Here is a 14,042-nt window from a genome sequence, read left to right on the forward strand (position 1 = left end):
TTGATAAATGGATGTGCACAGTAGTAGACTGTAAGATGGGAAATAAGCAGTTCAGATTCAGATCAGGATTCAGCAAACTGACCTGATGTTTGCAGTTAAGAAGCTAGAGATGAGGAACGGTCTCAAGAGAGATTATCTGGGCAGTCCTACTGTGGTGTGAAGTCCCAGAAGCATTAGTAGAATTAATGCATGCTATGTACGATAACCAAATGACTAAAGTAGAAACAGTGTTTCATCTCGCAGAGGGGTTCCCAGTGGGAGTAGGTGTGCATCATGGTTCAGCTCTGAGCCCACTGCCGTTCATACTGGTGATGGACTAGATTAGCAAACAGGTCAGAGGGGACAGATCAACAAAGTTGCTGTATGCAGACAATGTGACATTACAGGCAGAGTCTGTGCAAGAACGTCAGCAAAGTATAGGGCAATGGAATGCAAAACTGAAAGCACATGGGATGAAGCTGAGTACAGATAAAACAGTGGTACTGGCAGCAAATGGTGGAGTTCAGAAGACGTTGAAAACTGAGATAGAAGGAAAAATATTGGAACAGGTTAACAGCTTCAAGGATCTGGGAGGGGTGGTTAAGGAGATCATAGCTAGAATCAGAAGGGCTGCAGCCAACTGGCATAGAGTATCAGGTGTAGTATATGACAGAAGGATGCCAAAGAAGCTGAAAAGTAAGGTGTACTAGAAAGTGATGTGACCAGTACTACTGTACGGTGCAGAAATCTTTGAAGGATCACTCAGTAGGCAAACAGAGACCATGGAATTCAAACTTCTGACTGCAGAAAGTAACTCATTATCAGCTCATTATGGCTACCATGGTGCACCTCTCACATTATGATTAGACATTACCTCTGAATTATTTTTGTACAATTGTTTATTTTCTTCCATTTAATTTACAGATTTTATTTAAGCTGTTTTTACACCTACATTTCTGAATAATCCATTTCCTTACATCTATTTGTTTGTTTTTTTCTCTCTCAAGTTAAGAAGTTTCTAAACTCCTCAATAATTTGATTTCTTGCAGCTGGCTAGTCTTGTCAGCCGTTAGAGATGTACTCACTGTTTTTTTGTTACTCCCTTTGATATGGTTACTTTGTTGTTAAACAGGAAGTTGCTACCATCGTGATAGTCCAGGGCATATGACTACATCGCTAGTCAAAGACGTATGCTGACATGTCCTCAAGCTGCTTTGTATATTTCTGAACTGCTCATCTCCCATCTTACATTCTACTACTCTGTGTATCCATTTATCAATCACCCTCTCCAGGACTTTCATGCAATATGATAGGCGTTTGACTCCTTTGTACTTCCCACAGTTGTGGATGTCCCCTTTGTTCTTAAACACTGGCACAAGTATGTTTATTCTCCAGTCATCTGGGATATGCCTTTCTCTCCACAATGCTATGAGTACCCTCAGGAGCTATTTCTCCCCTATCTCACCCAGCATCTTTATCATATCTGCTGTGACCTCATCTGAGCCTGCTGCTTTCCCTGACTCCATCTTCCTTAGTGTTGTTCTTACTTCTTCCATGGTGGGCTCATCTTCTTCTCTCATCGTAGGCTGTTTCTCTATAAAGCCATATGACCATCTATGTATTTTACAGGGCTCCAACACTAAGTACTAGCTAGTTACACATTGAATCAGTTTTACCTTTAATCTGCTTTTATGCTGTGACTGTGCTTTCCTTAGATAGTGTGTAAATTAGCTTCACTTATTTCAGCAGACCATATATGTTTTTGATTGTTTGAGCAGATAGTTTTACATGCTTTTGCATAATTTGATAGTTTCTGTAGTCAGTGTCAAGGTTCCACCAATAAAACTTGTAAATAAGACTTTTTATCACTGTATATTTACTTATTAATTTATGTAATTAGAAATGCAGAGTTTAGAATGATGCTGTCTTTTAAGCTATATAAGTCTTCTCCACCCATGTCAAACTAAACATCTGTGTTAAATCCCAATGGCCTTAGCTTGTTCCTTGAAGTTTTTTCAGATGTACAAAGAACAGTATTTATATGCTTAGCTGCAATGGCCTAAACCAAAATTCTGACTTAAATGTGTCTTGTTACAATTGTCAATGTGTCCACACACTGATTTGCATTTTTTATTTCCTGTAGGGTTACAAAGGGCAGGCTGATATAAAGATGATGCAGATTGATAAGGTAAGTTCAGTGACACGTTCCCAAAAATGGAAGCACAGATTTGGAAACAAAACAATAACAAATGAAAGGAATCAGAGGTCCTGGATTTATCTGCCTTTGAATTTTTTTATATATATTGTGTACTAAACGTATGAACTGAGTGTACTGATAACTATAACTGCATTACAGCATACCAGTGCACAGGATTCCTAAAGCAGATGTTTTAGATATTTTTAGTAAGCTCATCTGTGTAACAAGATTCCAGTTTAGTCTACCTGACAGTTACTTTTCACTGTATGACTTCCAGTCCTGGAAATAGGTTAGGGTTATCATATCTTACTTGGGAATGCTTCTTTTTGTCACATATAACATATTAGTTGCAAGTGCTTGAGTTGGCTTGAACATTTCTGTGTGGGTTTTTGATAAAGTTGGTTTTAATAATTTACTATCCCACAGATCCATCTCAGGTAATGTTAATAGCCTTACAATAACCAGTGTCAACATCACATAGTAGAAAACTCAACAATACTTCCAAAGAGCCTGCAGGTGTATTACACTCGCACCATATGTATCATAGTCTGAGGGCATATTATACTTGCACCATATGTATCATAGTGTGAGGGTATATTACACTTGCACCATATGTATCACAGTGTGAGGGTCTATTACACTTGCATCATATGTATCATGGTGAGAGGGTGTATTACACTTATACCACATGTATCATAATGTGATTGTGTATTACACTTGCACCATATGTATCATAGTGTAAGGGTGTGTTGCACTTGCACCATATCTATCCTAGTGTGAGGGTGTATTACACTTGCAGCATATGTATCATAGTGTGAGACTGTATTACACTTGCACAGTATTTATCATAGTGTGGGAGTATATTACACTTGCACCGTATGTATCATAGTGTGAGGGTATAGTATACATGCACCATGTGTATCATAGTGTGAAGGTATATTACACTTGCACCATATGTATCATAGTGTGAGGGTGTATTACACTTACAACATATGTATTATAGTGTGATTGTGTATTACACTTGCACCATATGCATCATAGTGTAAGGGTGTTTTACACTTACACCATATGTATCATAGTGTGAGGGCATGTTACACTTGCACCATGTGTATCATAGTGTGAGGGTGTATTACACCTGCACCATATGTATCATAGTGTGAAGGTGTGTTACACTTGCACCATATGTATCATAGTGTGAGGGTGTATTACACGTGCACCATATGTATCATAGTGTGAGACTGCATTACACTTGCACCATATATATCATAGTCTGAGGGTGTATTACACTTGCACAATATGTATCATGGTGTGAGGGTGTATTACACTTGCACCATATGTGTCATAGTGTGAGGGTATATTACACTTGCACCAAATGTATATTGTATAGCTTGTATTTTAAAATTAAAATACCTTATAGGTTAAGGTTTTAGTGTTTTAATGTTTGTGTTTTAATAAAAAAAATTATACAACATGTTACTATTTTTTCTTTTCATGCTTGTAAATTTGTATATTTATATTTATATTCATATTAATATTAATTTTATTTTTTCAGCATTGTCGTGATTTAATTAATTCAATTTGTTATTTGATTCTTGTGTATTTAAGGGCTGGGTTAACAATGTGTGTTTGTTCTGAGGAAGTCTCTATCATGAGAAGAAAGAACTAAACCAATAAAACTTTGCACCTGATTTGGAGCTTTGGTCTATTGTGTTGGTTTATAGTGTGAGGGTGTATTACACTTGCACCATATGTATCATAGTGTGAGGGTATATTACACTTGCACCATTTGTATTATAGTGTGAGGCTCTCTAACACTTGCATCATGGTGTGAGGGTGTATTACACTTATACCATATGTATCATAGTGTGATTGTGTATTACACTTGCACCATGTGTATCATAGTGTGAGGGTGTGTTACACTTGCACCATATGTATCATAGTGCGAGGGTGTGTAACACTTGCACCATATCTATTATAGTGTGATGGTATATTATGCTTGCACTATATGTATCATGGTGTGAGGGTGTAGTATACTTGCATCATATGAATCATAGTGTAAAGGTGTGTTACACTTGCACCATATGTATCATAGTGTGAGGGTGTGTTACACTTGTACCATATGTAGCATGGTGTGAGGGTGTATTATACTTGCACCATATGTGCCATAGTGTGAAGGTGTCTTACACTTGCACCATATGTATCATAGTGTGAGGGTGTCTTATACTTGCACCATATGGATCATAGTGTGAGGGTGTCTTACACTTGCACCATATGTATCATAGTGTGAGGATGTCTTACACTTTCACCATATGTATCATAGTGTGAGGGTGCTTTATACTTGCACCATATGTATCATAGTGTGATGATGTATTACACTTGCACCATATGTATCATAGTAGGAGGGTATATTACACTTGCACCAAATGTATCATGGTGTGAGAGTGTATTACATTTGCACCATATGTATCGTAGTGTGAGGGTGTGTTATACTTGCACCATATGTATCATAGTGTGAGGATGTGTTACACTTGCACCATATGTATCATAGTGAGGGTGTATTACACTTGCACCATATGTATCATAGTGTAAGGATGTGTTACACATGCAACATATATATCATAGTATGAGGGTGTATTACACTTGCACCATATGTATCATAGTGTGAGGGTATATTAAACTTGCACCACATGTATCATGGTGTGAGAGTGTATTACATTTGTACGATATGTATCATAGTGTGAGGGTGTCTTATACTTTCACCATATGTATCATAGTGTGAGAGTGTATTACATTTGCACCATATGTATCATAGTATGAGGGTGTCTTATACCTGCACCATATGCATCATAGTGTAAGGGTGTCTTAGGTTCATAGGTTCATACTAGGCTATCTGCCCAAGGGCATTTATAAGCCTAGCCCATAGTTATGTGGCTTTCGCCACCCCTTTAGTTTGAATAAAAACTATGCCTATTATTTTGCTGTGCCTCTGTCAAGCAGTGACACTGAAGTAATCCCTGGGGTATATCTGCGATCTCCCATCCATTGGTCAAGATTCCTCTTGAACAAGGCCAGCGAGGTGCTCTGCCTCACATGTATCGGGATTATGTTCCACAGCATAGGGAGTCTCTGGGTGATGAATCTGTCCCTCCAGCATGTTCTATTTATAACTGTGTCAAGGTTTAAGTCTCCCGCCCTTGTGGTTTTGAGGGATCTAGATTTTTTGAGGTGAAGCATATTCATCAAATCTGGGTTTGACATGGCCTTATATGTCAGGCACAGGTCACCTCTGAGCAAGTGGTATGAGACTGAATAGAGCTGGAGTTCTTTCAGTCGGGCTGCATAAGACATATTTTTGAGACCCTTTATCCTTTTGGTGAGGAACTTTTGGGGCCTTTCAAGCTGCAGCAGGTGTCGGGTCAGATACATTCCGAACGGGGCATTGTACTCAATCATAAGTCTAATGAGAGATGAGTACAGGGGGACGATGACCTCCCTTGATCTGGATGTGAATCCCTTCCTGATCAGGTGGGCAATATAGAAGGTTTTCCTAACTACTTTAGAACATGAGTGTCAAACGAAAGGCTACTGTCAACCTGGGTCCCCAGATCCCTGATGACTTCTTCTGTGCTCAGTGGATTGCCACCTATATGGTAGCTAGGGGTAACCTTGTTTTTCCCGAAGGGTATGTCTATGCATTTCTTGGCGTTTAACTTTAGGCCATGGCTCTGGCACCAGTTTTCCGTTTCTGTGAGGCCCTTCTGAAGGATATCTGTGTCAGATATGTTTTCGACTATGGCGCCCAGTTTGCAGTCATCTGCAAACTTTGTCAGCCATAACCCTCCTGTGTTTGCTTGTACTTCAGAAAAGTAGATGCCGAACAAGAGTGGACCCAGGACTGAGCCCTGTAGGACACCACTTGTGACAGGCTTTGAGTCTGACATGGCTCCAGCAACTCTGACCCTGTGGGTTCTGTCACTTAGCCAGTTTGCAACCCATCTTGTGATGTATGGGTTTACATTCAAGCTGATGAGTTTTTCAATGATACCTGAGTGGGGTATTGTGTCAAAGGCCTTTGCCAGGTCGAGGTAGGCTGTATGGACTGCCTTTCCCTCATCAATGGCCTTGGTGACTGTCTCGAAAAAGTCAACCAAGTTTAAGAGGCAGGATCTGCCTTTGACAAAGCCAAACTGGGTTGGATCCAAAGTCTGCAAGTTCCCTATGTCTTTATTTATGAGTTCCATTATGATCCTCTCCATGGCTTTGCAGATAAGGCTTGTCAAGCTAATGGGGCGGTAATTTCCAGGGTCGGTGGAGGCACCGCCCTTATGAAGTGGGACCACAGTCGCCGTGCGCCACTCCTTGGGTACGCATCCTGAGGTGAGGCTAAGATTAAACAGCTGTCCTAACTGTGGGTTTAATTCCTCGTTGAGTTCGTGAAGCACACATCCAGGGACACCATCCGGTCCCATGGATGCTGTGTTTTTTGCCTTAGTGAGAGCAGTTCTCACCTGGGCATTGGAGATGTTTGGGGGGCTACAATCCTCTGGTATAGATATCTCTCCTTTAGGGGGGGAGGGGGGGGGAGTTTGCACTGAACCTGTCAGCCAGTATGTTGGCAATGTGTGTAGGTTCAGTAATTTTCATATAATTTTGAACTAATTCTGAACATATCTGGGAGTTTCCTCCTAGGTTTCTAACATAGCTAAAGAAGGCCTTATGATTGTCTTTTGAGTCCTTGGCGATTTTTCTCTCAAAATTTGCCTTGGATGATTTTATGAGGGCTCTTAGTTTTTTACTTATGATGATCAAAGGTGTCTTACCTTTCAAGGATTTTGCTCTATCTTGTAGTAGCTTCCTCCTTTTGTTGTAGAGCTTGTTTATGGCTGGGGTCCACCAGACTGGACGCTTGCCTTTGGTACAGAGAGTCTTAGTTTTGTTTGGGATTGCCTGATCCATGCAGTCCTGTAGGTGTTGGTAGAAGGCATTTGTAAGTGATTCAGCGGTTTGAGTAATGTTTACCACTGGCTCAGGGGCCTTAAAGGAGACCACACTAGTTTTTAGAAGTGTGAAGTCAGCTTTTGAGAAGTTTTTCACTGTGGTCTTTTTTGTTTCAGGTGGGGGTGGGATGAGGACCTCCAGCGAGATTAGTTTATGATCTGATCTCACCAGTGAGGGGTATACTTTCGGTGTTGAACATTTTGATCCCATGTTCGTGATGATGAGATCAAGTATGTTTTCTCCTCTTGTGGGGATGGTGACTAGTTGTTCCATGGCATTTGAGTTTATGAACTCCAGGAATCTTTGGGTTAGAGTGTTTGGGCTTGAGTAGTGTTCCCAGTCTATATTAGGGTAGTTGAAGTCACCTAGTATGATGGTGTTTGGAGATACATTTATCCCTCCAATGTTTTCAGGAAGGCCATATGAGGTTCCTGAGTTTGAGAGGGTGGCCTGTAACATGCTACAAATTGCAGAGCAGTCTTGCCTATGGTTAATTGCACCTGGATGGTCTCCGATGCATTGTGCATTGCCACCAACCTTGAGGTGTGGGTGTCCTTTATGAATATGGACACCCCCCCTCCTTTCTTGGTGTTGTCCGGATTTTGGGGCTGGAACGCATGATATGAGGTGAAACCTGTTAGTGCTGGGGTGCTCTCAGGAGCCTTGAACCAGGTTTCTGTCACAGCACAGACATCGATGTTCTCCATATTGAGAAGGGCACTATCTTACACTTGAACCATATGTATCATAGTGTGAGGATGTATTACAATGGCACCATATGTATCATCGTGAGGGTGTACTACATTTGCACCATATGTATCATGGTGTGAGGGTGTATTACACTTGCACCATATGTATCATAGTGTGAGGGTGTGTTATACTTGCACCATATGTACCATGGTGTGAGGGTGTGTTACACTTGCACCATATGTATCACTGTGTGAAGGTGTATTAAACTTGCACCATATGTATATTGGTGTGATGGTGTATTACACTTGCACCATATGGATCACTGTTTGAGGGTGGGTTACACTTGCCTCATGTGTATCATAGTGTGAGGGTGTATTACATTTGCACCATATGTATCATATTGTGAGGGTTGCACCATATGTATCATAGTGTGAGAGTGCATTACATTTGCACCATATGTATCATAGTGTGAGGGTGTGTTACACTTGCCTCATATGTATCATAGTGTGATGGTGTATTACAATTGCACCATATGCATCATAATGTGAGGGTATATTACACTTGCACCAAATGTATCATGGTGTGAGAGTGTATTACATTTGCACCATATGTATCATAGTGTGAGGGTGTCTTATACTTGCACCATATGTATCATAGTGTGCGGCTGTCTTCCACTTGCACCATATGTATCATAGTGTGAGAACGTATTACAATTGCACCATATGTATCATAGTGAGGGTACACTACACTTGCACCATATGTATCATAGTGTGAGGGTGTATTACACTTGCACCATATGTATCAAAGTGTGAGGGTGTGTTACACTTGCACCATATGTATCACTGTGTGAAGGTGTATTACAATTGCACCATGTGTATCATGGTGTGATGGTGTATTACACTTGCACCATATGTATCACTGTTTGAGGGTGTGTTACACTTGCCTCATATGTATCATAGTGTGAGGGTGTATTACACTTGCATCATATGTATCATAGTGTAAGAATGTGTTACACTTCCAACACATATATCATAGTGTGAGGTTGTCTTACACTTGCACCATATGTATCACTGTTTGAGGGAGTATTACACTTGCACCATATATATCATGATGTGAGGGTGTGTTACACTTGCACCACATGTATCATAGTGTGCGGGTATATTACACTTGCACTATATGTATCATAGTGCGAGGGTGTGTTACATTTGCACCATATGTATCACTGTGTGAAGGTGTATTACAATTGCACCATGTGTATCATGGTGTGATGGTGTATTACACTTGCACCATATGTATCACTGTTTGAGGGTGTGTTACACTTGCCTCATATGTATCATAGTGTGAGGGTGTATTACACTTGCATCATATGTATCATAGTGTAAGAATGTGTTACACTTCCAACACATATATCATAGTGTGAGGTTGTCTTACACTTGCACCATATGTATCACTGTTTGAGGGAGTATTACACTTGCACCATATATATCATGATGTGAGGGTGTGTTACACTTGCACCACATGTATCATAGTGTGCGGGTATATTACACTTGCACTATATGTATCATAGTGCGAGGGTGTGTTACATTTGCACCATATGTATCACTGTGTGAAGGTGTATTACAATTGCACCATATGTATAATGGTGTGATGGTGTATTACACTTGCACCATATGTATCACTGTTTGAGGGTGTGTTACACTTGCCTCATATGTATCATAGTGTGAGGGTGTATTACACTTGCACCATATATATCACTGTTTGAGAGAGTATAACACTTGCACCATATATATCATGTTGTGAGGGTGTGTTACACTTACACCAAATATATCATAGTGTGAGGGTATATTACACTTGCACTATATGTATCATAGTGTGAGAGGGTGGTTCACTTGCACGATATATATCATAGTGTCAGGGTCTATTACACTTGCACCATATGTATCATGGTGTGACGGTGTGATACACTTGCACCACATATATCATAGTGTGAGGGTATATTACACTTGCACTATATGTATCATAGTGTGAGAGGGTGGTTCACTTGCACGATATATATCAAAGTGTCAGGGTCTATTACACTTGCACCATATGTATCATGTTGTGACGGTGTGATACACTTGCACCATATGTATCATGGTGTAAGGGTGTGATACACTTGCACCATATGTAGCATAGTGTGCGCGTATGTTACACCTGCCCCATATGTATCATATTGTGAGGGTGTATTACTCTTATAACATATATATCATAGTGTGATGGTGTATTACACTTGCACCATATGTATCACTGTTTGAGGGAATATTACACTTGCACCATCTATATCATGGTGTGAGGGCTTGTTACACTTGCACCACATGTATCATAGTGTGAGGGTATATTACACTTGCCCTATATGTCTCATGGTGTGAGGGTGTGTTACACATGCACCTTATGCATCATAGTGTGAGTGTGTGTTACACTTGCACCATATGTATCATAATATGAGGGTGTATTACACTTGCACCATATGGATCGTAGAGTAAGGATGTGTTAATCTTGCACCATGTCTTAGTGTGATGGTGTGTTCCATTTGCACCATATGTATCATAGTGTGAGAGTCTATTACACTTGCTCCATATGTATCATGGTGTGAGAGTGTGTTATACTTGCACCATATGTAGCATAGTGTAAGGGTGTTTTACACTTGCACCCTATGAATCATAGTGTGATGGTGTATTACATTGCATCATATGTATCATTGTATGAGAGTGTATTACACTTGCACCATATGGATCATAGTGTGAGGGTTTATTGCACTTGAATCATATGTATTCATAGATTCATAGATTAGTACTAGGCTAACTGAACTTGCAGGCCATTTTAAGCCTAGCCAATTACCCCATCTGAGAATCAAATCCTGCACCTTGTATCTGTAAGGTAAACAACTTAACCATTATGCTAACCTCCCACCTCGGTATCATAGTGTGAGGGTGTATTATACTTGCACCATATGTATCATAGTATGAGGGTTTGTTATACCTGCACCATATCTATCATAGTGTGAGGGTGTATTACACTTGCACCATGTATATCAAAGTGTGATGATATATTACACTTGAACCATATGTATCACTGTGTGAAGGTGTATTACACTTGCACCATATATATCGTGATGTGAGGGTCTATTACACTTGCCCCATATGTATCATAGTGTGAGGGTGTGCTACACTTGGACCATATGTATCATGGTGTGAGGGTGTGTTACTCTTGTACCATGTGTATCATGGTGTGAGGATGTGTTATACTTGCAACATATTTATCATGGTGTGAGGGTGTATTGCACTTGCACATGTATCATAGCGTGAGGGGGTGTTACACTTGCACCATGTATATCAAAGTGTGAGGATATATTACACTTGCACCATATGTATCATGATGTGAGTGTGTGTTACACTTGCACCATATGTAGCATAGTGTGAGGGTATGTTACCCTTGCACCTTAAGCATCATAGTGTGAGGGTGTATTACACTGCACCATATGTATCATAATGTAAGGCTGTGTTACACTTGCACCATAGGTATCATAGTGTGAGGGTGTATTACACTTGCACCATGTATATTAAAGTGTGAGGATATATTACACTTGAACCATATGTATCACTGTGTGAAGGTGTATTACACTTGCACCATATGTATCACGGTGTGAGGGTTTATAACACTTGCCCAATATGTATCATAGTGTGAGGCTGTGTTACACTTGCACCATATATATCATAGTGTGAGGTTGCATTACACTTGCACCATATGGATCATAGTGTGGGGCTGTTTTACACTTCATCATACATATCATGGTGTGAGGATATATTACACCTGCACCTTATGTATCATAGTATGAGGGTGTGTTACCCTAGCATCATATCTTAGTGTGAGGGTGTGTTACACTTGCACCATATGCAGTATAGTGTGACGGTGTGTTAAACTTGCACCATATGTAGCATAGTGTGAGGGTGTATTACACTTGCACCATATGGATCATAGTGTGAGGGTGTATTACACTTGCATCATATGTATCACAGTGTGAGGGTGTATTACACTTGCTCCATATGTATCGTGGTGTGAGGTTCTATTACACTTGCACCATATGTATCCTAGTGTGAGGGTGTCCTACACTTGCACCATATGTATCATGGTGTTAGGGTGTGTAACTTTTGTACCATGTGTATCATGGTGTGATGGTGTGTTATACTTGCAACATACTTATCATGGTGTGAGGGTGTATTGCACTTGCACATGTATCATAGTGTGAGGGTGTGTTACACTTGCACCATGTATATCAAAGTGTGAGGATATATTACACTTGCACCATATGTATCATGATGTGAGGGTGTGTTACACTTGCACCATATGCATCATAGTGTGAGGGTGTATTACATTTGCACCATAAGTATCATAATGTAAGGGTGTGTTACATTTGCACCATATGGATCATAGTGTGAGTTTGTATTACTCTTGCTTGATACGTATCATAGTGTGAGGGTATATTACACTTGCACCATATGTACCATAGTATGAGGATGTGCTACCCTGGCTCCATATCTTAGTGTGAGGGTGTTTTACATTTGCACCATATGTATCATATTGAGAGAGTCTATTACACCTGCTCCATATGTATCATGGTGTGAGGGTGTGTTACACTTGCACCTTATGTACCATAGTGTAAGAGTGCATTACACTGCACCATTTGTATCATAGTATGAGGGTGCATTACACTTGCACCATATGGATCATAGTGTGAGGGTGTATTACACTTGAATCATATGTATCATAGTGTGAGAGTGTATTACACTTGCACCATATGTATCATAGTATGAGGGTGTGTTATACTTGCACTATATCTATCATAGTGTGAGGGTGCATTACACTTGCACCAAGTGTGTCAAAGTGTGAGTATATATTACATTTGAACCATATGTATCACTGTGTGAAGGTGTATTACACTTGCACCATATGTATCATGGTGTGAGAGTCTATTGTCATTGTACCATATGTATCATAGTGTGAGTGTGTATTAAACTTGCACAATATGGAACACTTGCATCATACATATTATAGTGTGAGGGTATATTACACCTGTACCATATGTATCACAGTATGAGGGTTTGTTACCCTTGCACAATATCTTAGTGTGATGGTGTATTACACTGGAATCATATGTATCATAGTGTGAGGGTGTATTATACTTGCTCCATTTGTATCATAGTATGAGGGTTTGTTATACCTGCACCATATCTATCATAGTGAGAGGGTGTATTACACTTGCACCATGTGTAGCAAAGTGTGAGGATATATTACACTTGAACCATATGTATCACTGTGTGAAGGTGTATTACACTTGCACCATATGTATCAAGGTGTGAGGGTCTATTACACTTGCCCAATATGTATCATAGTGAGAGGCTGTGTTACACTTGCACCATATGTATCATAGTGTGAGGTTGCATTTCACTTGCACCATATGGATCACAGTGTGGGGGTGTTTAACACTTGCATCATACATATCATAGTGTGAGAGTATATTACACCTGCACCTTATGTATCATAGTATGAGGGTATATTACCCTAGCACCATATCTTAGTGTGAGGGTGTGTTACACTTACACCATATGTAACATAGTGTGAGGGTCTATTACCCTTGCACCATATGTATCATGGTGTGAGGGTGTGTTACACTTGCACCATGTTTAGTATAGTGTGACAGTGTGTTACACTTGCACAGTATGTATCACAGTGTGAGGGTGTATTACACTTGCGCCTTATGTAACATAGTGTGAGGGTGTATTACACTTGCACCATATGGATCATAGTGTGAGAGTGTGTTACACTTGCATCATATGTATCATAGTGTGAGGGTGTATTACACTTGCACCATGTGTATCAAAGTGTGAGTATGTATTACACTTGCACCATATATATATATATATATATATATATATATATATATATATATATATCACTGTGTGAAAGTGTATTACACTTGCTACATATGTATCGTGGTGTGAGGTTCTATTACACTTGCACCATATGTATCCTAGTGTGAAGGTGTTCTACACTTTCACCATATGTATCATGGTATGAGGGTGTGTTACTTTTGTATCATGTGTATCATGGCGTGAGGGTTTGTTATACTTGCAACATATTT

General features: G+C 39.9%; 1 protein-coding gene across 5 annotated transcripts in view; it reads left to right on the forward strand.

The window, feature by feature from the left end:
• Nucleotides 1-14,042, forward strand: part of COL16A1 (collagen type XVI alpha 1 chain) — a 3,146,845-nt gene that overhangs the window by 951,106 nt on the left and 2,181,697 nt on the right. For all 5 annotated transcript variants that reach the window (XM_044082765.1, XM_044082783.1, XM_044082773.1 and 2 more), the window contains exon 10: nucleotides 2,123-2,167. In XM_044082765.1, coding sequence (XP_043938700.1) covers nucleotides 2,123-2,167 — 45 coding nt within the window. The remainder of the gene's footprint in view (nucleotides 1-2,122; nucleotides 2,168-14,042) is intronic.

The sequence above is a fragment of the Protopterus annectens genome, chromosome 1.part1 (assembly GCF_019279795.1).
Source record: "Protopterus annectens isolate FY-2018-M chromosome 1.part1, PAN1.0, whole genome shotgun sequence".
Classification (NCBI taxonomy): Eukaryota; Metazoa; Chordata; order Ceratodontiformes; family Protopteridae; genus Protopterus; species Protopterus annectens.